Raw genomic sequence first — 27,300 nt, 5'->3', positions numbered from 1 at the left:
TAGTTGGACTCTCAAAGAATGTGATTAAGAATTGCAAATATATATTTCCTGAAAACCTGAGTTTTTGGCCTGAAAGTTAAACCCATTATACAAGCACCATACAAATGTGTGCTAATCTAGCTGAAGCAAAAGGGGGAAGTATTAGTATTATTCAGAGGAAGTGGCAACCATTTAGGAACTGGAGGCCAACTCAGGTAAAGACCTAGCAAGGTCAAACAACCTTGGGAAGCTCAGGAAGCTAATCCTTACTATAGAGGCAAAGGCAGCAAGGAGCACATAGCCAGTCTCTTCAGCTCTATGCTTCATTATGCTACTACACATAACATCATTCATCTCTTGGTAGAGGGTCCAGGTTCCAATTTATGCTTTTAAAAATAATTTATTGAATTCCTACTAGAAGCAAGTCTTTGTGCAGAATTTTGTGGAAGACACAGATATGACACAGTCTAGGGGTTTTTCACAGGAATATGAGAGAATTACAAGAGTGTATGTGATTTCAAAAAAGAAGGACGTTGGAGAGAGATCCCTGGAAATACTTATTTAAACTTTTTGAAACAGGAAGAGAAAAGCAGAGAAGCCAATAAAGGTGATTAAGATTGCAGAAAGAAAGGATGGTTAACAACTCCAACTGTACTCAAGAGATCATGGAGAAAGAAGACTGAAAAAATGTAATTAGGCTTGGAGGATGGAGGGTAACTGATGACTTCTGATCACACAATTTCCTTTGACCTAGGATGAAATTGTATGTCACAAGGGTTGAGAAATTAGAAGTAGTGGGTGCAGGCATATGGAAGGGAGCGAAATCTTCACTCAGTGTATTACCGTCTATCGTACTTTCTATTATGACACCTGCATCTCTGCCCTCCCCTGACTCCTACTTTTCTGTCTCTAGGTATGTTTCCTTCTCTCTCTGTATACCACATTCTGTACTCATTGCCACATTCTACCTCATTAATAATTGAACAAACTTAGAGTATATATCCTCAACATAGATTTGGAAGAGAGGGGTAAATTAAGTGATTGGAAACAGCAAAAGAGGGGAATAGTAGTATTGATTTTTATTCCTCACTGACTCTTTTGGTTCTTGAACCCTTAGAGAGCCCACATAAACTCCTTTCTGGTTGCCTTACTGAGCCCTTATAATAGACAAAGGAGGAGGCAAGAAATATTAGCACCATAGAAAAGTAGGTCCTTAATTATTAAGCTGTAGAATGAATTGATGATCATAAATTGAAGCACTAACATTGATGACAAAGAGTTTAAATGTAAATTATTCCTTCACCCCCAGAAAGTTCTAATATAGTGTTAATATTTGTTGTCATTTTATTTTAATTAAGGACAAATCCTTTGCGTGTTCTGCATGCCCTTCATTTTCTGGTGAGTGAGTAAGGTTGCAACCAGACTTAAGAACATAGGTTGGAAGAGACTATATTGTTTTTTCCCTAATTTAGTCCCATAACTGTGAGCAATGTGGTATTTGGGTACATTCTGCATGTTAGTCTGAGTCTTCAGATTGCTGTTGATCTTTTGGATAAGATGAGGCAGAAGTTAAAGATGGATCTTCTTTGTATGAAGTTGAGCAAATCGAAACATTTTGTTGCACATCTTTCTCTGAATCTATATTGGACAAAGAGGCGAAATCCGTGTCTTGTACTGAGCTTTGGCAGGAGGAAAAATGAAAATCTGGCTTTCCGTCTTCTGCTTGCAGGTCACTTGGGTTTTGGCACTGACTTTTCATGTCCCCTGGTTTGATGTCTCTTGTTTGCATAGTGTCTATTTGCATATATTCTTCTTGGCTACTTGTGGATTGAAAGTCTTGTTGGTCCTTCTCTTGACACTGATTGTTTTGAAACAGAAAGTCTGGTAATTGCGAATCTAGATGATGTCGAGTTAAGGCATGCAGAGTTTGGGCTTCTTGGAATAGAGCTTTCTGCCTTAGGGATTCTTTCTCTAATAGATCTTGGACTTGCCAGGCTTGGGATCCCCAATTTAGGGAATGCTGCATTTCAAATTGCCATTCTTGTGCTTTCCAATCTTTGTTTCTACAGCCTTGGGATTGTTGGCTTAAAGACTGCCAGCCTTGGGTTTTCCAGTCTGGAGATTGCTTTCTTGGGGATTGCCAGTCTTGGTATTCCTGGATTTCGGATTGCCAATCTTGGCACAGCTGCTTTGGGGATTTCTCCTGTTGGACCTGCTGATCTTCATCTTGCTGGTGTTGGGTTTGTTTCTTGGAGGATTTCTCTTTAACAGCCTGTTGATCTTTATCTTGTCCACTTTTGGTTTGTTCCTTTGGGGATCTCTCCTGTTGGTCTTCACTTTGCACATTTTGAGATTGTTGCTTTAGGGATTGCTCCCCTTGAGCCAGCTGGTCTTCAGCTGGCTGATCTGGGGCTGTCTGTGTGGTTTGCTTAGCATGGACTTGCTTATCTATAGAGTGCCTCTTTAAGGATAGGCAACATATGATGTGCTTGTCTAGGGATTTAGTCTTTGAGGATTGATGATCTTGGGTTTGTAGGTTTAAAGATTTATGCTTTGGAGATTGCATGCCTTTGCCTTGGCAGCCTAAGGAATGCTCCTTTGGGGATTTCTTGCCTTGGAGTTCCTTCACAGGTTTCCATTCTTGGGTCAGTAACATGACTTCTGATTGAATGCTTTGATATGATACTTGTTTAAATTGCTGGTCTTGAGGTTGGATGTTTTGTAGTTGAAGATCTGGGGATTTCTCATTGTGTTGTATACTAGGAGACTGCACAGGATGGAATGCTGGGGCTTTAAATAGCACGGCTTGTGCTGGAAAAACTTGTACTTGGGAAAGCATATCTTGGGGAGGCATGTCTTGACATGGTATATTTTGGGAAAGCATGTCTGGGGATGACGTGTATTGAGATGACATGTCTAGGGATTGTGTATCTTGGGATGGCATGTCCTGGGATTGCTTGTCTTGGGATGGTATGTCTTGGGATGGCATGTCTTCAGATGTCAGGCTATGAGACTGTGTGACATGGGATGTTGGGGCTTCAGATAGCAGGGCTTGTACTGGCAGAGTTTTGGCTGGCAGAGCTTGGGATGGCAAGTCTTGGGTTGGTAACATTTGAAGTTGTTTTACATAATGGGATGGAAAAACTTTGACTGGTAAATCTTGGGCCTGTAGCAATTGGGTTTGCATTTCTGGGGGTCGTATCATAGCAGATTTTAGGTCTTCATCAGTGAATTTTTCAGTGTACACAATATTTTCTGAGGGCCTTTTCTCTAATATGGGAGGCAAAGGTTTCGGCTCAACTTCTTCCTCATATAGTTTTAAAGGTGGAGGGATACTTTTCTGTGGTTCATCTGGCACAAATACAGATGTGTAATTACTATTGCTGCCTCTCCTCTCTAACTGTTGTAAGGCTAAAGGATTGCTTAAGACTTTTAACTTGAAGAAAGTATAGCCTCCAAAGAAAAAAGGTTGTATGTTTGTTACTGAATTCTCACTAGAAGACTCTTCTTGAAGCTCAAATTGTATTACAGCATTTTCTTCTGGGACAGAGAATTCACTCTCTTGAGTAACATCCGAAGGGAAGAAAAACACAATCTGTAAAACCAAGGGGCAGGAGAAGCATTAATATAACAGAATCATCTTTGATGTTCTTTTATTCTTGTATTCTCAAATTATTTTTCATCTCCACCTTAAGACAGTAGATAGGAAATAACATCTACAAGAGGAGTCAGAAAACATACCAGTACTGCCTTTAACATTGGTTTTATTTTGGACAAGTCATCACCTTCAATTATTGACTAGGGGAATTTGATTAAGATTGTCTGAAATATTCTTCCCATATTTAATATTATAAAGCTTCTAAGACATTTTAAATCATCTACTCAATATTCAGGTATTCAAGTTTATAATGATTTATTGATCACCCACTAGATGAACTAGATGCTGGAAATCAAAGATAAGTATATGTGGGTTTTGCCCATAAGGTGTTCCAACTATAGGTAGACCAAGATCTAAATAGATAACAATACAGTTTAGCAAGTGCTATTATAGAAATTGGTGCTTTATGGGAATGTATGACTTAATTCTGAGAGAGCCAGGAAATGCTTCATAGAAGAGGAGATATTTGATCTATTCTTGCTTGACAGCAAAAAGATAGGATGAAGAAAGATAAGAGTCAAAATCCAGGTAGAGGAAAAAGTGGGTGCAAACACACAAGGTTGTTGCATAGTGTGATGCAACTTAGTGTGATGGCAGAAGGTAAGCAATTAGATTTTGTCAGATGGCATGCTAGGTGCTATAAAATGAATGTGGTGTCCTTCCAAATTCATATGTTGAAACCTAATCTCCAATGTGATGGTATTTAGAGGTAGAATCTTTGGGAGGTGATTAGATCACAAGAGTAGAGCCTTCATAAATGGGATTAGTGCCCTTATAAACAGGACCCCAAAGAGCTCCCTTGCCCCTTCCTCCATGTGAGGACACAGTGAGAAGACCTCCATCTCTGAACTCAGCAGACTCTCAATCTGCTAGCACCCTGATCTTGGACGTCTCAGCTTCTAGAATGGTGAGAAATAAATTTTTGATTTTTAAGCCACTCAGTCTTTGGTATAGCAGCCCACAGACTAAGACTGAAATTAACACCAAGAAGTGGGAGTGTTGCTATAACAAATACCTAAAAATGTAGACGTAGATTTAAACTGAGTAATAGGTAGAAGCTGGAAGAGTTTTGAGGCGTGTGTTAGAAAAAACTTTACATTTCTGTGAATGGACCATTAAGGATGATTCTGGTGAGAGCACAGAAAGAAAAAAGGAGAGCTGTAGAGAAAGCCTCAATCTTCTTAGAGAACACCTAAGTAATTCTGAACAAAATGTTGGTAGAAATATGGATGATAAAGGTCATTCTGGTGAGGTCTCAGACAGAAATGAGGAACATGTTATTGGAGAATGGAGGAAAAGTGATCTTGGCTATAAAACTGGCAAAGAACTTGACTGGATTGTGTTTGTGTTCTAGTGTTTTGTGGGAGGTAGAATTTGCAAGAAACGAAATTTAGCTGAAACTACTTCTAAGCAAAGTGTTGAAGCTGACACTTTGAAGCTGTCCTCCTGACAGCTTATGGTAATATGTGAGAAGAGAGAAATGATGTAAAGATGAAATTGCTAAGCAAAGAAGAATCAGGACTTAAAGGTTTGGATAATTCTCAGTCTATCCATGTTGCAAAAGATGAGACTGCGAAGAGTATGACCCAGTGACTGGTTTGATAAGGAGATTGGCATGGATCAGCCATCTCAACAGTAGCCAGAAGATGTTCTCCAAGACAATGGAAGAATGACTCCGATGACCATTCAGAGATCATCAGGGCTGCCACTCCCAGTACAGGCCCAGAATGCAAAGGACCTGGAAGAAGAATGGTTTCAAAGGATGAGACTGACTCTCTGATTGAGGCAGAGCCAGGAGGTCCCCATCCAGTGCCTCAGGGGTAGACCTGCTGCAGACAGCTGCTGCATGAGCACAGGCATGGAAGTGTGACTGTCTTTACCTAGATTTCAAAAGACAGAGCCACCAGACAGAGCCGCGGGCTTGGGACCCCAACCCAGCAGGCATGGGAGCCCTGCCCAGGAAAGTCACAGGGCCCAGGCAGAGAGCTGCTGCAGAGGCAGAGCCCAGGCTAAGAGGGCCTTCCTGTTGAGTTCTGGGGGTGGTGTCACTACTCCAGTGCGCTTGGAAGTTAGAGCATGGAGCCAAAGAGGGTTATTCTTGTGCCTTAAGGTTCAAGTTGTTTACCCTGTTGGGTCTTGGACTTACTTGGGAACTGTCCTTTCTTTCCTATTTCTCCTTTTTGGAATGGGCATGTCTATCCCCTGCCTGTCCCATCATTGTATTTTGGAAGTTTAGTTTCATAACATGTTTGGTTTCAGAGGTTCACAGCTACAGGGAATTTGCCTCAAAATGAATTATACCTTGAGTCTCACCCATCTCTGATTTAGACGAGACTTTGGACTTAAAGTTGATGCTGAAACAAGAATTTTGGGGCTATTGGAATGGAAAGAGTATATTTTTCATGTGAGAAGGACATTAATTGGGGAGGGCAGGGTAGATTGAATGTGTTCCCCCCTAAATTCATATGTTGAAGCTTAATCCTCAATGTGCTTGTATTTGGAGGTGGCTGTCTATGAACCAGGAAGCAGGCTCTCACCAGACCCCGAATTTACTGGTGCCTTGATCTGGGGCTTTCCAGCCTCCAGAACTCTGAGAAATAAATGTTTGTTGTTTAAGCACCCTGAGTCTATGGTATTTTTGTTACAGCAGTCTGAATGGACTAAGATACTAGGTCAGGAAATTTTAGCTTTCCTTTACAGGCAAGTAAAATCTATTAGAGTTTTTTTAAACAGCTAAGTGATAGCATCTGATACAACCTTTAGTCAATGCTTCCTATTCTTCATAGTTTTTTTTGAGTGGAGTTGTCATTACAGACCAATCTGCTGATCTCTGAGGTCATTCATAGAGTCAGAATAGCTGCTTGGCTATTTGAGGAAATGAGCCAAACTCTGAGTGATTAAATGACCTAATTATGGTTACCACTTGATTGATGGCAGGCCTAAAATGAGAATCTGCACATTCTTTTACACTACACATTGTCATTCCCTACTTTTCTAATTTGGTTCTGCATCTGTACATTATCCCTGTTGGAAGGCTATTTATGTGAGGATAAATGGTACTTTAGGGGATTTCTGCATTTTTACTCATCCCCAAACTTTTGTTTCATTTGAATTATAATTTATTCATTCATTAAAAGAGAGGTCTGAAGGCATGAATTATAATTTCTCTAACTTTATCCAATTCTTAAGTGCTATTATTTTAAATTTACTCATCCCTAATGATAACTGAGTGATTACCAGGTGCTAGGCAAGGTTCAAAGTCATCTCAAGTAATCGTTATAACATCCCTATGAGGTTATTATCCTTGTTTTACAACTGAGAGAAGTAAAGGTCGGAGATGTTAAGTAACCTGACCAGTGTCCTAGAGCTCTTACCTTGTGAAGCTAAAATTCATGCATTGCTGTTGAATTCTAGGTCCTGAGTTTTTCTCCCTAATCTGATCTAATCTCTAATCTGTGTTTCCTTATAATAACCACTTCAATTACACCTTACTCTAGGGCTGTTATGACGGAAGGCATATGAAACAATGCTTTCAGGCATAGGAGTTGGCATAGAGAAGTTGCTCAGTAAATATTAAGAGTTCACGTTCCCTTTTCTCTTCTTGAGATCAGGGTGCATATTACAGAGTATCTTTGAATCCTCTGTTGTACTTTGCACGTTGCTGTGCTATTAAAAAGTCCTATCCCTGGAATAAAATTGAATGGTTATTCAGTATGAGTAATTTATTGTTTTAATTTAACTTTTTTAAAGATTTTATTTTTACTTCTTCTCCCCAAAGTCCCCCAGTACATAGTTATATATATTTTCAGTTGTGGGTCCTTCTAATTATGGCATGTGGGATGCCACCTCAGCATGGCTTGATGAGCAGTGCTAGGTCCACTCCCAGGATCCGAATATGTGAAACCCTGTGCTGCCGAAGCAGAACACACGAACTTAACCACTCAGCCATGGGGCCAGCCCCTGAGTAATTTATTTCAATGTTGCTGCTAAAGAGCTTCCCACAGAGTTTTATACTCTTCTGCAGTTGTATCAAGAAAAGAGCAATACACCAGATACTTGGGCTTAGATAATATAATAAAAATGCAAGCATGAGATGAAAAATTACAAAAGTTGATACCAATCCATGATAAAAAAAAAAATACCTTTCTGCAAACTACGATAAATTTAGTCTATGAAAACCCTATAGGTAACATCACATTTAGGGGTAAAATATAAAACTTTTTCACTCTAAGGTCACGAAGGAGGAAAGGTTGGGTATGCCCGGCAATTTTTTTTTAAGCATTGTACTGGAGTCTCTACACAGTGCAATAAGTTGAGAAAAATAAGAAATAAAGTTTGTGAATAAAAATATATTTACTAGTAGGGGCCAGCCTGTTGGTGTAGTGGTTAAATTCATATACTCCACTTCAGTAGTCCAGGGTTTGCCAGTTTGGGTCCTAGGGGTGGACCTACATACCCACTCATCAAACCATGCTATGGTGGCATCCCACTTACAAAATAGAGGAAGATTGGCACAGATGTTAGCTCAGGGCCAGTCTTCCTCACCAAAAAAACCCAGTATTTACTGGTAAAATAATTATCTACCTAGAAAATGACAGGAAATCTGTAAAAAAGATACTAGAATTAATAAGTTTAGTAAGGTCATGTATACCAGTATATAAAAATAAAATGAATTTCTATATGCAGGAGTATACATTTGGAAAATGAAATTTTAAAGTACCATATATAATAGCAAGAAAAAAACATTGACATACTTAGGGATAAATTTAACAAAATATGCACAAGACATGCACACTGAAATCTACAAAATGGAAGGAGATGTAGACTGTTGGCTGCTAAATTGGTAGGTTATATACTCAATTTTAGCCTTCAGTGTGATAGTGACTACCCATGTCCCCCTCCCAGACCCTGACAGGCAGTTGAGGGATAGCAACCCACGTTCCTGGTATGACTTGCTGAAGCCAGGGTGGGCAATAAGGATCTTTGACTTCCAAATATCAAGTTTCTCTGTTCTATTTGAAGATTCCTGCTTATCACTCCTGTGCAGGTACAGAGGCTGGATGTCATTGTTTCAACCCATACTGGCTGAAGCAGCTTCTTGGGGAAGCTATTCCAACTTCTGTTTGTTGTTTTTGTTTTCTGATATTCAAAAAGAACTGTAATATGGAAGAATGTAGAAAACCACTATGCATGCCCCAGGAAAAGATGCAGGCTCAGAAAAGAACTGAGAAGACATTAAGCTTTCATCTCAGGCTGTTCTCTGGCACAGAGATGCTCTACAACAATAAACAAACAAACAAACAAAAAACCCCAGCAAACCCTAATGAAGGAGGAGGATCTGATGTCCAGAGTTAACATGTTATGAGATTCAAATGTTCAATTTTTAACAAAATAAGTCAAAAGGTATACAAAGCAACAGGAAAGGATGGCCCATTCAGTGGAACAAAATAAATGAACAGAAAGTGTACCTGAGGAAGTTCAGACTTTGGATTTACTAGACAAAGACTTTAAAATAAGTATATTAACAGTACTAAAAAAGCTAGAGGAAGACATGGGAAAACAGGAAAATGATGAATGAACTAAGTGAAAGTATCAATAAAGAGATATAAATTATATAGCAGAACCTAAAAGAATTTCTGGAGCTGAAAAGTACAATAAAATATACACTAGAGAGGTTCAAAAGCATTTCTGAATATGCAGAAGAAATAAACAATGAACTTGAAGGTAGGACAATTGAAATTAATGAAACTGAGGAACAGAAAGATAAAAGAATTAAGAAAAGTGAACAGAGCCTAAGGGACCTGTGAGATAACAACAAGTAAACCAACATATGCATTGTGGGGATCCAGAAGGAGAAGAGAGAGAGATGGGACGAAAAAGAATATTTAAAGAAATAATGACTGGGGGCTGACCCAGTGGCATAATGTTTAAGTTCAGCATGCTCTGCTTTGGTGGCCTTGGTTTGTGGGTTCAGATCCTAGATGCAGACCTACACCACTCACCAAGCCATGCTGTGGGAGTGACCCACATACAAAGTAAAGGAAGATGGGCACAGATGTTAGCTCAGGGCCAATCTTCCTCAAACAAAAAGGAGGAGGCTTGGTGACAGATGTTAGCTCAGTGCCAACCTTTCTCACCAAAAAAGAAAGAAAGAATAACTGAAAACTTCCCAAATTTGATGAAAAACATTCATCTATAAATCCAAGAAGCTCAATGAATTCCAAGTAGGGTAAACTTAAAGTGACCCACACCAAGGCACATTATAATCAAAATTTGAAAACTAAAGACATAAAATCTTGAAAACAGCAAGAGAGAAGTACCTCATCACATACAAAGGACCTTCAGTTTGACTATTAGCCAATTTATCATCAGAAATTTTGAAAGCCAGAAGGCAGTGAAGTTATATATTCAAAGGGCTTACAGAAAGTTCTCTATCTGGAAAATCATCAAAAACAAGGAAGAAACTAAAACATTCCAAGAAAAACAAAAGGTGAGAGAGATAGTTATCATTAGACCTGTCCTACAAGAAGTGCTAAAGTGAATCCTTGAAATGAAAGAAGCTAGACAGTAACTTGAAGCTATATGAAGAAATGAAGATCTTCGGTATAGGTAAATACATGGGCAATTATAAAAAGTTAGCTTTTTATTTTCTACATGATTTATAGGACAAATGCATAAAGATAGTTATTAACCTATGTAATTGGGAATTCAATGTATAAAGATTTAACCTGTGACATCAATAACAGAAAGAGGGGGATGGGGCTGTACAGAAGCAGAGCTTTTGTATGCTATTGAACTAAAGTTGGTATAAATTCAAATTCAAATTAGATTGTTATATGTTTAAATGGGTGTTAAATGTAATCCACAGGGTAATTATAAAGAAAATATCTGTAGAATATATGCAAAAGGAAATGAGAATATCAAATGTTTCACTACAGAAAACCAACTAAACACAAAAGAAGGCAGTAATGGAGGAAATGAGACACAAAAAGCTATAAGGCGTATAGAAAACAAAGAGCAAAATGGCTGAAGTAAGTTCATGTCTATTAGCATTTACTTTAAATGTAAATGGATTAAACTCTCCAATAGAAAGATAAAGATTGGCTGAATGGATAAAAACACAACAAAAAAAGAACCCAGAGCTAACATCTGGGCCAATCTTCCTCTATTTTGTATGTGGGATGCTGCCACAGCACAGCTTGACGAGGGGTGCATAGGTCCATGCCCGGGATCTGAACTGGCGAACCCTGGGCAGCTGAAGTGGAGCATGCAAACTTAACTGCTGTACCACTGTGCCGGCCCCTCACTGTGATTTTGATTTGCGTATCCTAGCAATTAGTGATGTTGAGCATCTTTTCATGTATCTATTGCCCAATAGTACATCCTTTTTGGAGAAATGTCTATTATAGTCTTTGTCCATTTTTAATTAGGTTGTTTGTTTTTTGTTGTTGTTGAATTGTAGGAGTTCTTTGTGTATTCTGGATATTAATCCCTTATTAGATTATGATTTTCAAATATTTTCTGCCTTTCTGTAGATTGTTTTTCCCTTTCTTGGCAGTATCCTGTGGTGCACAACAGTTCTCAATTTTGATGAGGTCCAATTAATCTATTCTTTTCTTTTGTTTCTGTGCTTTTAGTGTCCTATCCATGAAATCATTGCCAAATCCAATGTCATGAAGATTTCCATCAGTATTTTCTTCTACGTTTTATAGTTTTAGCTTCTGAGTTTAGATATTTGACTTATTTGAGTTAAATTTCATATACAGTATAAGGGAAGGCTCCAACTTCATCCTTATGCATGTGGTTATCCACTTTTCCAGCACCATTTGTTGGGACTGTCCTTTCCCACCCTGAATGATCTTGGCACCCTTGTTGAAAATCAACTGATCATATATGTAAGGGTGTGTTTCTGGGTTCTGTATTCTGTTCCATTGGTTTATATATCTGCCCTTATGCCAATACCATACTGTCTTAGTTACTGTAGCTTTGTGGTAAGTTTCGATGTTGGGATATGTGATTTCTCCAACAAGGAGAGACAAAGAGGGGCAGTATATAATGACAAAAGGGACATTCCACAAAGAGGACATAACACGTATGAATATACATGCACTTAACACAGGACCACCAAAGAATATAAAGCAACTATCAACAGACCTAAAGGGAGAAATTGACAGCAACACAATAACAGTAGGGGACTTCAACACCCCACTTACATCAATAGATAGGTCATCCAGGCAGAAAGTCAACAAAGAAATAGTGGATTTAAGTGAAACACTTGAGCAGATCGACTTAATAGATATAGAGAAAGCATTCCATCCAAAAGCAGCAGAATACACTTTCTTCTCAAGTGCACATGAATATTCTCAAAGATAGACCATGTGTTGCAGAAGAAGGTAAGCCTCAATAAATTTAAGAAGATTCAAAGCATATCAAGCAGCTTTTCCAACCGTAACACTATGAAACTAGAAATCAACCACAAGAAAAAGCTGGAAATTCACAAATATGTGGAGACTAAGCAACATACTGCTGAGCAGCCATTAGATCAATGAAGACATCAAAGGAGTAATTTAAAAACATCTGGAGATAAATGAAAATGAAAAGACAACATACCAACTCTTATGGGATGCAGCAAAAGTGGTCATAAGAGGAAACTTCACAGCAATACAGGCTCACCTCAACAAACAAGAAAAATCTCAAATAAGTAGTCGTAAACTATGCCTAAAAAAACTAGAAAAAGAACAGCAAAGCCCAAAGTCAGCAGAAAGAGGGAAGTAATAAAAATTAGAGCAGAAATAAATGAAATAGTGACTAAAAAACAGTACAGAGGTTCAACGAAACTAAGAGCTGGTTCTTTGAGAAGATAAATAAAATTGACAGACCTTTGGCCAAACTCACTAAGAAAAAAAAGAGAGAAGGCTCAAATAAATAAAATTAGAAGTGAAAAAGGAGAAATTACCACAGCTACTGCAGAAATACAAAGGATTATAAAAGAATACAGTGAAAAATTATGCCAATAATTTGGATAACCTAGAAGAAATGGATAAATTCTTAGACTCATACAACCTCCCAAAACTGAATCAAGAAGAAATAGAGAATCCAAATAGACCAATCACAAGTAAAGAGATTGAAACAGTAATCAAAAACCTCCCCCAAAACAAAAGTCCAGAACCAGATGGCTTCTCTGGAAAATTCTACCACACATTCAAAGAAGACTTAATACCTATCCTTCTTAAACTCTTCCAAAAAATTGAAGAGGAGGGGTGGCTTCCTAACTCATTCTACAAGGCCAACATTACCCTGATATCAAAACAAGACATGGACAACACAAAAAAGGAAAATTACAGGCCAATATCACTGATGAACATTGATGCAAAAATCCTAGCAAACTGAACAAAATACTAGCAAATCGAATACAACAGTACATTAAAATGATCATACACCACGAACTCAAAAATTAAAGATAGAAATGCCACATGATGTAGCTATCCGACTACCAGGTATTCATCCAAAGAACTTGAAATCAACAATTCAAAGAGTTTTATGCACTCCTATTTTCATTGCAGCATTATTCACAATAGTCAAGACGTGGAAGCAACCCAAGTGTACTTCAACTGATGAATGGATAAAGAAGATGTGGTGTATATACATACAATGAAATACTACTCAGCCATTAAAAAAGACAAAATTGTCCCATTTGCAACATGGATGGACCTTGAGGGTATGATGTGAAGCAAAATAATACAGGCAAAGACAAATACTGCACGATTTCATTCATATGTGGAAGATAAACAAACACATGGATAAAGAGAACAGATTAGTGGTTACCAGAGGGGAAGGGGGCTAGGGGTTGGGTGAAAGGGATGGAGGGACACATATGTAGGGTGATGGATAAAAATTAGACTATTGGTGCTGAGTGCAATGCAGTCTATACAGAAACTGACACCTGTACACCTGAAATTTCACAAAGTTGTAAACCATTATTACCTCAATAAAAAAAAAGGAAGAAAAAAATAACAAATGTTGATGAGGATGTAGAGAAACTGGAACCCTTGTGCACTGCAGGTGGGAATGTAAACTGGTACAGTCACTGTCAAAACAGTTTGGCAGTTTCCCAAAAGGTTAAACATAGAACTACTATCTGACCCAGGAATTACATTTTTAGGTATATATCCAAAAGAATTGAAAGAAGGTACTCGAACAGATATTTGCACACCAGTGTTCATAGAAGCATTATTCACAATAGCCAAAAGGTGCAAAAAATCTTTTATGAATGAATAGTAGCCCATTATGTGTATACGCCGCATTTCATCTAGTTATTCATCTGTTGATGGACAGATGAATGAATCTGGAAAACATTATGTTTAGTCAAATAAGACAAATACAGATGGACGACTATCATATGATTCCACTTTTATGAATTATCTAGAATAGGCAATAAATAGTAGAAAGTAACAATAGAGACAAAGTAGAATAGAGGTTACCAGGGACTGAAAAGAGGAGGAAAGGAGAGTTATTGTTTTATGGTACAGAGTTTGTACTGGCATGATGAAAATGTTTGGGGCATAAATAGCAGTGATGGTTACACGTCATTATGAACATATTTAATGCCAGTGAATTGTACACTTATAATCAGTTAAAATGACAAACAGTGTGTTATATATTTTTTAACACAATAAAAAAGAATTACTCTGAAGCTACAGAAATTAAGACAGTGTAGAACATGTGGAAGGATAGACAAATAGATCAATGGGACAAAATAAAGTGTCCAAAAGAGACCTATAAATAAGAGGTCCCAATGGATTTTCAACAAAGGTGTCAAGGTGATGGGACAATTGCATTTTTGACAAATAGTGTTAGAACAGCTAAATATCTCCATGAGGTGGGGAGAGGGCATGAATTTCTAACCTTATCTCACAACTATACATAAAAGTAAACTCAAAATCTATTATAGACCTAAACATAAAATCTAAAACTATAAAAATTCCACAAGAAAATAGAGAAGAAAATCTCCACAATCTTGATGTAGACACAGCTTTGTTAGAACACAAGAAGGACTAACCATAAAGGAAAATAAATCAAATTTGTTATTTGAAAGGAACTATTAAGAAAATGAAAATGCAAGTCAAGGCTGGGAAAACTATTAGCAATACATATATCTCAAAAAAGAACTTATATTAGGAATCACGTTCTTATAAGTAAATAAGATAAAAAATGCTATAAAAGTTGGCTAACGGTTTGAACAGACATCTCAAAAAAGATATGCAAATGGACAATATACACATTGAGTCTCATTATCATTTATCATCAGGGAAATGCAAATGAAACTACAATGAAATACCACTACATACCCACTAAAATGGCTAAATTATTAATACAACCGACATTCCAAGTGTTGGTGTTTATATTGGAAAAACTGTTACCTCTCATATATTGCTGATGAGAATGCACAATGGTATAGCCACTTTGGAGAACTGTTTGGCATTATCTTATAAAGTTAAATATCCACTTGCCATATGACCTAGCAATCAAATCCTAGATATGACACTCCAAGAGAATTGAAAACATATGCTCAAACAAAGATGTGAACTCAAATGTTCATGGCAAGTAAATGCCCACCAAGAAGAAAATGGATAAACTGTGGTGTACCCTTACATAAAAGTATTGATGCATGCAACAGCATGGATGAATCTCATATACATGTTGCTGAATGAAAGAAGCCAGACACAAAGAGTACTTATTTATGACTCCATGTATATGAAGTTTGAGAAAGTAAAAATTAATCGAAGTGATGAAGACATCAGTTGCAAAGAGATCCCAGGGAACCTTTTGGGATGATATAGGCATTCACTGTATCTTGATTGTGATGGTAGCTAAACAGGTGTATGCAATTTGTCAATTCTCCTTGAATGGTACACTTAAAATGGATGCATTTTATTGTTTGTAAATTATGCTTCTATAAAGTTGATGTAAAAAAGAGCCAAAAAACACCCCACCTAACACAGAGCCTGGAACTGGTATTTGGGATTTAGAGAGCCAGCTCTGGACCCATATTACTTGAGTCACAATCCTGATGTTGGATGATACTAGAGAGATTACTCTTTGTGCCTTACTTCTTTCATATGTAAAATAATGGTGTTTTAATAGTTTTGTTAAGATTGAGTAAGTTGGTCCTAAGTGATTACAACAATGACTGACAGTAAACATTCAGTAAATGTAAGCTCTAAGGATTATTATAAATAATATTAGTATCACTTAAATATTTTTCTCTCTGCTTCCTCTCTGGTGAGGGAATTGTGTCACACACCATTGTGACCCAGTTATAAGCTCCCCATGTTTCAGTAATATGGTTTCCCATTAAGTCTACTCTCTCATATATTTTGGCCAGGAAATATGGAGCGATGTCTGAACAGAGATGACTGTGGATAGCAGATAGGACAAGAAAAAGCAACATAATTGCATAGTTGTCTCAAAGGGTGGAGTGAGCCTTCAATTTTAAACATGTTCCTCCTTGTCCTTCCCAAACTTAGAAGTTTTAGTTCAGTATCTGAGAAGACTGCTCTGTCCACTAATAGGCCAGAGGTCACTTTGGAGTGTCCCAATAGGGATCTGTTCTCATAGCAACTTTGAACGCACCTCATTTGACTTTGTCCAGCACTTGCTCCCAAAAGAGGCGATAGTCACAGAGATACTGAGCTCTGCTATGCTGATGATCAGTAAGACTGACAAAATTCCCTGCAAATAATGAGAATAAATATTTGGCATTTGGAATGAAAGCTGTATCATGTTAAACATATAAACAAAGGACTGCTTACAGTGTATGATCAAGTAAGGAAAAACCCATATATTAGATGTTTCTGCAGCCATCAGCGATTGGCCAGTTTTCACCTCATGTCTTTCTGGTAAGCAAGAATAATGCCTATAGGGACCAGGCAACCATCCCAAATGAGAGAAACAGTTAGGAGGGGAGACAGTAGAGACTAAAGGTATTGCTAGGATGCATTCATTACTCAGTTACAGGCAACAGTTGCCATGAGGGAATGTGGGCGCCAGGATGCCTGGTCTTTTTCTTTCCTAAGGAAGCTGTATATCCATACTATGAATTTGAAATTTTCCAGTTGTTATTCAATTGTGTGAACCAAATAGAACATATCTTCAGGCTGGATATAGCCCACACATTGCCATTTTGCATGCTTTGCTTTCAGATAATGTCTAGACTGAGAAGCAGCGTGGAATACATGGTGTCCAAAAGGCTTAGACTCTGGAGACACAAAGAGCTGGGTGCAATTGGGTCCGACGTTACACTTAACTTTGGGCAAGTGACTGAGTCTATCTGAATCTTGGTTTCCCTGCAACACATCCAAAAGGTTGGATATTCTCCATTTATTGGTAAAGCTGAAATGTATAAAGTGCCTGCTGTAAATTTACTGGCTTCAGCTGTTGAACAAGCTAGACCTGGTCTTGATCTTTGTGGAACTTCTGTCATAGTAAGGGAGGCAGATAGTAACAAGTAATTAGGCAATTATTTACTTAACTAAATTGTGATAAGTGCTATGAAAAAATATGGGGAGCTATGTACTACTCTAATGGGAGATCTGATCAGGTCTGTACTGGAAAAGGTGGAGGTTTGATGAGGAAGGACTTCCTTAAAGAAGTGGTATTTAAACTGAGACTAAAGAATGAGGAGGAGTTAATTGGGTAGACAAAAAAGGGTAGGCACTGGGCTCAGGAACATTTGAAACAAGAAAAAGCTGGTCTATGGTGCTGGGGCGGTGGGTACTTGACACATTAAGGAATTTCAGGAAGTAGCAGGAAAGTGGAGAAAAATAAAGCCCTGGAAAAATGTTGGAAAGGTAGGCAAGATAGGTGCTATAGAGTCTTGAAAGCCTTTTAAGATCTGGTCTTCATTCCGTGTTTAGGAATTGAAGCCATTTTAGGTTTAGGAAGGAAGCCATTGAGTAATGTGCTCAGATATACATATTTAAGTGATCACTCTGGCTTCAGTGTAGACATGGATTGGTCTTTGGGACAGAGGTCAGTTCAAGTGATGTCTCAAGCCCATTGTTCTGGCTTTTTAAAGCTTATTTATGATGTTTAGGTTGCAGCAAGGAATCATGGAGTTATAGAAGGGGGTGGTGGGTCTCAGAACAGATTCTCCATGATTCTGTGGGCAGAAACTAATCCTGCAATACCCATCCATGCAGGGCAGTAAGTTGACAGCAGAGTTTCATTTATCTGGAGATTTAACCCTTTTAGTATACAATTTCTTCCTGGTATATACTAAAGTAATGTACAGTAATGACCTGCTGTCCACCAGGAAAAAGGGTGAGGATTATAATGTTGCATCATATTCTTGGCCCAATTAGGACAGTATTTTATCTCTTATATTGGTTTCTGGCTTTCCCTCGTAATGTTTTATGAGTCTAATTCTAGAATTTATCTCAAAATATATTGTAATGTCCTTAGGCTCATTTTACCAGGTGATTGGGAGAATTAAATAAAATCTCATATCCAGGAATTGACAGCTCTTTTTCCTTTTCTTCTTTATTGAGGGAGACAATTTCCCATGATTGCACTTCACTTCCATCCAAAGAGGTCAAATCTGATTAACATTCTAGGACCAAAGCCTACAAGATGTGGCTGGTAGAAATAGAACGAGACCCCTGGATTTGCTTAGGGACTCAGCATGAAAGGCCTTTTGGAATCATTGACATGCATAAAAATAATGTCACTGAATACTTAAAATTACACTAATAATTATACTTCCTAGTAAAGATACATCTCATCTGCTTTAATGATTAAAACTGCTTTTATATAAATTGATTTATCTTCGAAAATTATTAAAATACATTATTAAATGGCTTAACCACTTTCTCCCACTGTATTTTGTTTTGAGTATTGAGTAAACTTTTTAGCTCATTCTGTACCTTGTTAATGCTGAAAGACAAAACTTAATCCAATCCATGTCAATACCAATAGGAATTACTAAAACCCATTGCCTATTTACACTGTGCCAGGTACTTTTTTAATTTAAGTAATCTTCACAACAACCCAGTGAGGCGGGGATTACTATCTTCATTTAGTGACTGAGGAAAACTGAGGCTCAGAAAAAAACAAAATGTTAGGCCAAAGTCACAAGCTTATAAAGGACAAAACCAGGATTCAAGTCCCGACATTATAGCTCCTGAATTGCAGTATGCTTCTCAACAGTCAGTTCAAATGCTGATACAGCTTCAATGATTGGAATCCAAAGTAATGAATTGATGTATCATGATCATAGTTCAGATAAGATTATACAGATTCATCTCACAGAATAAATCTACTTACATTGAAAAGGATTCTACCTATTACACATAGTCCTTCAACGGAAGGAGTCTGGCAGTAATCATGCTGATGTCTAAAGCTGATAATGGTGAGAATAATGCCAGCAACCGCAACCAAGGAACTGATAACATTCATGGACACGACACCTTGTCCCTGGAAAATAGTTTAAAAAATAACAATGAAATAAATAAAAAGCAAAGCAAACCAAAAATACCTTGTAAGAAAAACTTAGTGCTTTTATCTTTCAGATACCCCTTAGGGATGAAGGGCTCCATCAGGTCAGTAGGCTTGAAAGGCTTGAAAAGTTAAATCCTGATTTATCTACATCAGAAGACAAACCAAATTTTAGAATAAACCAGGAAGCCGAGAAAGAGGACGGGTAGCTAAGGGGTGCTCTACGGTTAATGCTAAAGAAAATGTTCGGTTTCTCCTAATGCACCATCCTTCATAATCTATAAGCAAAATAGTGTGTTAGAAAATATCTTGGCTTTGTAATTAGACCTAATCTTGAGTTGTAGTGAACTAGGACCTTGTACAAGGCAACTAATCTCTTGGAATCTCAATTTCTACCTTTAAAAATGAGAGTAATATCACCCATTTTAGGCCAGTATCCATTTACTCATGTATTTTAATAAATATTTAGTGTGCACCAACTATGTGTCAGGTACTACATTAGATCCTGGGACACAAAGATAAAACAATAGATGAGCTCCTGTCTTCAGGTGACTTACATCCATTCCCCAGGGGCATTCAAACAGTAACCAACCAAATCACTAACATATTTACAGATGGCAACAAATTTGGACTGGGGTTTAAAGGTTTCCTTTCTCAACTCAGGGTTCCAAAATGGAAGGTGTAAGAAGTTCATATTGCCCCATCCAATTCCCTTTACTCATTCCTTTTTATTTTTTTGCATGTATGTCTGACTTCCTTTGAAGGAAAAGGAATGTCTTATTCATACTCTACTCCCAGCACTGCTATTGCTCTTTTAAAGGAAAAACAAACACACAAAAACCCCTCATATCTTAATTTAGTGGATATTTGCTATTTCTTGATTGTAGTATGTCTGTTTTGATGTGAAATGCAATGATGCATTTACACAGCCTGTCCTATCCAGGAGCTTGTGGCTTAGTGTGGCAGGACTTGGAAGTATCCCTATGACTTAATGTTCACCGCAAACACAGGTCTTTACTACAAACAGGCATTTTGGCAGAAAATGCACAGAAGCATACAGATATGCCATCTCTCTCAATTCTCAGTCCTTTGCTCTTTCAAGGCTCTGTTTTGGCTCCCTTAGGACGTTTAGTGGACTAAAATCTCTAAATAAGCCATCCTTCATGTGTATTGTGCTTTGCAGTTTACAAAGAATATGCCCAGCTTTGTTCTCATCTTATTCTCATTACAGTTTTGTGATGTGGGTAGATCACTTGTTATCCTCACATTACAGATAAAGAGGGTCCAGGGATCTAGGGATTGTGAGTAATAATTCCACAGTTGGTGGAAGAGTTGTGATGGAAAGCCACATCTTCAAATGCCTAGTTTAGAGCTCCTGCCACTGTGACATCCTGCCATCTGCACAGCACTCAGTGAGTCAGGGGTAGGTCTGCCTTATCCTTAGTATATTCCTCAGCTCTGAAAGGAAATCGATACAGAGAGAACAGCATTTGGGGCTTTATATGCATTGTCTGCATTTATTTCCACAGGAGAGAGAGATGAGGGCATTCATCCTGTCAGAACTTCCTCAGGTCTAGTAGATATCTCTAGAGGAAATTGGCAGGTGACCATAAAATCAGAGTTAAAATGGCTTTGAAGAAGGCCCACATCTCCAGGGCCTTAAAAGAAAATCAGAGTGGTTAGAAGGGAACACAACACTTAAGTATCTTTTTTATGTAATGTCTTATTAAATTCTCAAAATAACCCTTTGAAGTAGGTACTTTTTCCTTCAGAATGACAGAGCAATGAGTGATAGCCTTGATTTGGTCCTAGAATGATCTGACCTCGATGCCAGGCTCTTTCTGCCAAACCTTGGGCAGGCCCCAAAGAAAAACGTCTGTTGTTATGAGTGGTGGTGGTGGAGGGTGGGGATCCCGGGATTGGTTTTGGTTAGAGTAGGGTTGCTCAACCTTGGCACTATAGGCATTTGGGGCTTGATCATTATTTTTTCTTAAAGGAGACTGTCCTGTGTATGCATTTTAGGATGTTTAGAAGCATCCTTGGCCTCTACCCACTAGATGACAGTAACACCCTCACCCACCCACCCAGTTGTGACAACGAAAAATGTCTTCAGACATTGTTAAATATTCAGGGGGGAGGAATTATTCTCAGTTAAGAACCATTGAGTTAGAGGAATATAGAATGGTTTCCAACAAGCGACTCTTTCAGTTTACTTGACTAGGGAAATAAAAACCAGTGGAATGACGTAAGCCTAATGGTTGCATTAACAAATATGAATAACCTGAACTTCAAATTTGAGGTGTAAAGATTTTCCTGTGAGATCTTTTATTCCTGAACACTTTATACACAAAGATGATACAAAGCAAGTAGAAGATTTTAAATTACATAGAAGTCACAGAAGTGACTTACCAGAAATTTTTCTTTGTTGTTGATTCCTGTGAGGTATCCTGTAATAATAAACTTTGAAGAAGAAAAGAGATAAAAGTCAACAGGAGACGTGTTTGACCACCTTACAAGATAATTTCCTTTGGAGAATATATGGTAATCTATTTGTCTCTGAATCTCCCAAACCATCTAGTCTTTCCACCTGAGCATCTGTGAGAAGAGTAGGCACTGATTATAAGAAGAAATACTGTGCTGTACGTACTCAGCACTGAACAAGACCTCTTAGCCAGGGTCAGCTGGGATAGGCAGGCCCCTCTTTAAGGTCTAAATGGTACCACCCAGATATTTGGCCCAGTTGGGCTCCAAAAAGAGGGATAATCCTGGGCTCTGGACCTGGAAGAGGGAAGGGTGAGTTGTGTTCTGAGCAGACTGAGGGAGACCTTCTCAAGGTAGAAATCTCTAAAGGCTGATACGGGGGCTGGAATCTAGTATAGTTATCTCAGCCAATTCTTCATCTGGAACATAAAGAGCCTAGTACCACCCAAGGAACCCTGGGTACCCCAAGTGGAGCCCCTCACTGTTTTTTAATGTTTTGGGGATGGGAACCTCTCCTGTGGGAATTGGTGTTGGACTTTGAGGGCATCTGCTTCTTGGTGTCCAAGGACCTCAAGGTGACATGCAGTGATCAGAGAGTTACCTTTGATACCTCCCTCCACTTCACTTCCCACACTGGATTCCCATTGGATCAGTTCTACCTCTAAGTCACTCTCAAAACTGTCCATCCATCTCTATCTCCACTGCCACTCATCTAGTTCAGGGCACCATCTTTCCTTCCCTGGGTTCTTGCAGCCTCCTCCCAACTGATTCTCTCAGGTTTGCTGTTATCATCCTTGAATTCATTTCTCACTCAGAAAACACAATTATATTCTAAAGATAAGTCTTCAACTGTCACTAGCCTCTTTAAAGATTATCAGTAGTTTCCTCTTGCTCCTATATTAATGTCCCACATACTCAATATGATCACAAGGGCTGGCACGATCTGATTCCAGCCTAGCTTTTTTACTTCATTTTGTGCCACTATGACAGTCTCATTGGTCTTCTTTCTGTTGCTCTTTCCCACATTAAGCCCTTGGCTCATGTTTTATCTTTGCCAGGGAATGCGTTCTCTCCACTTCACCAATGAACACCTACGTGCAAAGCACTTCCCTGAAGTCCCAGGCCAGGTGAGTCCTCCATTAGACATTCAGATGGCACCTGGAACTCCTCTCTTAGAGTTCCTAGCACAAGTGTACTAAACTACCCATGGAGTTATTTTCACTTTTTCCTTTCTAGCCTCCCTATTAGATGGCAAACCCCATCTAATTCTGAGAAGAGCAATTCACCACTTCTCTCAGAAATGGCCTTGTTTACCAGTATTCTCAGCACCTAGAACACTACTGAAGATATAGTACACGCTCAGTAAATATCTTCTCAGTGGAGAATGGAGTTTTAAAAAGCAGTATGCCAGAACCTCATTAGAATTCTGCATGCAGATCACACAAAGTCACACTGGGAAAATTCTGTTGTGAAATGGGGAAGTGAGGCATTGGTCCGCTAGATTTTCTACAGTGTGGCGTGTATAGTTTGAAAATCACATTCAATATTATTTATATTTGGAAGATGAAAAGACTACCAGTTGTTTTTGAAATGCAGATTATAGAAAAGGAATGGAATATTTATGTTTATCAAGAGAGCAGTGTTTTTAACAGTGACAGTAGTCTCATTTATTCATTAGTTTGTCCACTTGCTCATTGAGTGATTCCTTCCTTCATGCCTACTATGCATTAAGCATGATTCTAGGTTCTGAGAATATAACAGCAGCCAAAACAGACAATATTCTTGCCCTCTTGGGAGTTTGTGTTCTAGTAGGGGAAGGTTTAATGAGTCTACCCTTAAATATTATGGCACAAGATAAAGAACCAAGACTGTGGGAATTCAATGGAAACAACACTCTGCTAAGAATTATATTTATTGTTCTACTATTGACCAGATGAGTGACACTCATAAAATTGTCTCTGGAGATGATAAGGGAGTTGAACCATAATAATCATCTTCAAAATTATCCTTGAGATGTGAGAGTCTGTGATTCTATGAGTGCTAGCTGGGTATGTTTAAATTATCACCTACTCTCAAACTCAGTTTCCTTCTTTGCAAAGGAGAAAGTAGGATGTTTACTCATCTAATATCCAAGACTGGTAGTAAATGACCTACTGTACATACAAGGGCATTGTAAACTTTAAACACCATATACCTAAGAGTAGTTATTACCACTTATAGTTATTACTGTGATGATGATGGTGCAATGACCAAATGGGGACACTTCTCTCGCCGTAGAAGGAACTGGCTATCTGATCTCCTTGGGGATCATATTCACAGAATTCATTATCTGAAGACTTGAGGCAGTTTAAATCAATCCTTATGGTAATTTCTCAAAAGCTCCTAAGTGACAGTACTCACAATAAATGCTCCCCAGAATGGATATCCAGTGAGGAAAACAAGGGGAAATCTCTGGGAGAAATAGAGGTAATTAAATGCAAATATACTTCCAATGCACGCAATGATCAGGGCAAACAGGATCTGGATAGCCTGTGAGAAGAGAAATGGGTACATGAGGTCACAAGTGCCCCAGCTTCTTTGGACTGTCTCAGGTCCCTTGGGCATCCCTCTGTGTTTATGTCACACTTCCCTCCATCTGAATGCCTTTCTCTTCCGTTTACCAACCACTCTCAGACTTTCAAGAGGCCCAGTGTCTCTGTCCTCATTGCAGTTACCTGGGTCCTTCAGGTTCAAATCCTTTACTCTCGGCCTTCACTACTTAACGATGTCCCCTGGTATTACCAATTTATCTTGTATCAGACATATTTGAATATACCTCTGACTCTACCCATGGACTGCTGGCTTCCTGAGGACAGAGACTACAAACTATTCACCTTTACGTTTTTTTTCCATTCTGTAGCATCAGCATCCTATTATCCTCATCTCCTGACACACATACATTTTGCGCATTCAATATAAGCTTTTGGAATTGAGGCTCAGCCCAGTTCTCCAAAAGTTTATGGTGTTCACTGGTCTACAGCATAGAAGCTGGGGTGAGGTTATGTGTCATCTCCTCTCCATCCAGGGGCCTGACTAGAGCTTATGGTAACCCAGTGTGCTCATCAGCCCATTAGAATTCTGCAGGGAGAGGAACACGATGGCGGTCCTGCAGGGTCAGTGGCTCTTCACAGGGCAGCCCTTCTCCTCTATCACTCTGGATTTTTTCTCCAGATCACACCTCTGTGGCACTGCACCTCAAGTAGTGATTTTACTCTTATACTAAGGATGGAGCTGTGTACACAGCTCCCCTATAGGTACGTTTAAGACTGAAATTTTTTGTGTGTGGATATCCACATTGTGGCTCACTGTGGAGCTTTGAATATTATTTTCAAAGAACTCCAATGCCTGTAACAGCACAAAGCGAAAGTTTAACCTCTCTTCTCACGGCTTTTAGCTCCAAGGGAGGTGCCACCACACCCTGAGGTCGCCGCCTCAATAAGAAATTTGGAAAAATTACACCAGTAATTTTCATTTGAACACCAGTGCTAACTCTTCATGAAACAGCCCTAGGATTTCCTCGGGGTTAGGGGAGCTACTAATTACAGTTAAATATTCTATTCCTCAGAGTTAAGTAAGTTCTCAGAAGCATTTCTGAGACATGAGGCAAACTGTGCATGTTTCTAAACAGAACTTTTATTTCTCTTGTTTATCAAAATCTAGGAAAATGGTATTATTGGCTACATATTGGCTTGTCTACTGATGATCCAATTACTTGTACAAGCAAATGACTTAGAAGTACTTACGATTAATCAAAAATACATTGTTGATGAAAGGTGAGGGGAAAAAGGGGATCAACCTACTTCCTGAAAAGCATCTCTGTCGACATACATGAGGAAATAACTTCTATCCTCCCTTCCAAGAAGACTTACAGATGGGAGAGGACTTACCCCCAAGACTTTTGGCTCTCCTTTCAGGAAATCCAGCAGAGAAGTATGAGGTCCATAGGGAAACGCAGTCAATATAGTTTCATTTGGTTGTATAGTGATGATGGGGGTCGATCTTTTGACCTCAGATGGTGACTCCATGGTTCAATGGCAAAACTCTATTGAAAGAACTAGTGAGAGAACATTGCAGCCAAAATCATGGTTTTCCATCAGTCTCACATGGAGTCCTTAGCAATGAGCCCTGAGCGATTACTCTACTCAGTCCTAGAACCATAGAATCACAGTCATTGAGTCATAGAGTCTTAGAATTCTAAAGCATATCCAGCCCCCTGTCTTCCTGGTGAAGGATCCAGTTATCCAGAAGACTTACTTTCTTGTCAGTTTGTCTATAAACAATTGGTAAACACAAAATAAAGAGATGTTATAAATAAACACAAATGCCAGTACCTATGTTTATGAGATGTAAAGGAACTAAAACTTATGAATATCCACAATGTTCCAGGCACCGCAGAAGATGCTTTGTTATAAGATGTATTAACATTCTTCCAACAATTGTACAGTGCTGAAACTGAGCTACAGAGAGGTTAAGTTGCCCAAGGTCACTTGCTAAGAGACAAGGGAAGGAGTCAAACTCCATTTGTCTGTCTCCAAAATCTGTGTTGTTTCTACTCAACCATGCTTCCATCCTCTTTTGAAAAGAGTTGCCCACTTTTCGTTGATGAATTGTCTCACTTGCTGTTTAACCATATTGCTTTGTATTATAACAATCAGTAGTTAAGAAGGTATAGCATCAGATGTAGCGGCCACTTTGACAAGGCATGTTGTATCTTTCAGAAAGACAAGTAAAACTAATTCTACTCAAGGCCTTCTTGGTTTAAACTATACTAATACGATTAAGACAACACAAAGTGCCTTTTGGAATTTTGCTTTCCACGCTCATCCTTTATATTCCTACATCTGTTATGAATTTAACTATTAAATCATAAAAGCAAATGGTTTCACAAAACCAAAAAAATACATGCAAATATATAGTATTTCCTGGTTTGTGGCAACCATGGGTGCCAAGGTTTCTCAACCTTGGCACTGTAGGTGTTTTAGGCCTGACGATTCTTGGCTGTAGGAAGTTGTTCCGTGCATTGTAGGATATCTGGCAACATCTCTGGCCTCTACTTATTAGATGCTAATAGCACATTCTCAGTTGTGACAAAAATTGTCTCCAGACACTGCCAAATGTCCCCGGTGTGGGGGGAGCAAAATCATTCCAAATTGAGAAGCACTGATATATAGAAATAATTGCTGTATCCTCTGTTAATTTTTCCCTGAGATAATGCCTCTTTGTTTTTCACATCGAAACTTCAGAGAAGGTATGTATTTCTCAGTACAACATTTGTCCGCCAATGTTTATTAGGGCAAATTTTAATTTGTGTACCTAAAGTGAAATCCAACATTTTAAACAAAACCAAGTGTGAGACAAGTCTATATTCAAATTCTAAGCTGAATTGATGAACCAGAGAAGTTTTGGAGAGCAGGCAGTGTCAGTAAAAGGGAAGCGTGCCCGGGTTGGTGCCCACAAACTGCAAACAAAGCATCTGTTTGTTACCAACCATTGTGATTATTTGTTGATGGAAGAATTAGAATATTTCAAGCCTTTTATAACCTAACGTTAATTTACTGCTCATATATACATATTTTACTGCCTTTTACTTACATTTTAGGAAATTGGATGGGAGTTTGGGTTAACTAATAGCATATAATTTTTTTTCT

The 27,300-nt window shown here is 38.5% G+C and overlaps 1 protein-coding gene across 1 annotated transcript; it reads right to left on the bottom strand.

Moving 5' to 3' along the window:
- Nucleotides 1-1,305: 1,305 nt before the first annotated feature.
- On the bottom strand, nt 1,306-25,993 carry MS4A14 (membrane spanning 4-domains A14). The gene is made up of 6 exons (XM_008524065.2): nt 25,540-25,993; nt 24,014-24,142; nt 21,542-21,592; nt 18,962-19,111; nt 16,271-16,369; nt 1,306-3,574 (listed from the first exon to the last, which is right to left on the bottom strand). The coding sequence occupies exons 1-6, from the start codon at nt 25,675-25,677 to the stop codon at nt 1,496-1,498; spliced, it is 2,646 nt and encodes an 881-aa protein (XP_008522287.1). The 5' UTR covers nt 25,678-25,993; the 3' UTR covers nt 1,306-1,495.
- Between the last annotated feature and the right edge of the window lie 1,307 nt (nt 25,994-27,300).

This window comes from Equus przewalskii, chromosome 11 (assembly GCF_037783145.1).
Source record: "Equus przewalskii isolate Varuska chromosome 11, EquPr2, whole genome shotgun sequence".
NCBI classification, from domain to species: Eukaryota; Metazoa; Chordata; class Mammalia; order Perissodactyla; family Equidae; genus Equus; species Equus przewalskii.
Note: the sequence above shows the minus strand (reverse complement) of the source record. Positions and strands in the feature narration are given on the sequence as shown.

Excerpts from the sequence above, each read along its gene's own strand:
- MS4A14 (XM_008524065.2), bottom strand. The coding sequence starts at position 25,677 with ATGGAGTCACCATCTGAGGTCAAAAGATCGACCCCCATCATCACTATA. Across the intron at positions 24,143-25,539 it reads GAGAGCCAAAAGTCTTGGGG|GCTATCCAGATCCTGTTTGC; the intron begins GTAAGTCCTCTC and ends CTCTTCTCACAG. Across the intron at positions 19,112-21,541 it reads ACAACAAAGAAAAATTTCTG|GGACAAGGTGTCGTGTCCAT; the intron begins GTAAGTCACTTC and ends ACTATTTTCCAG.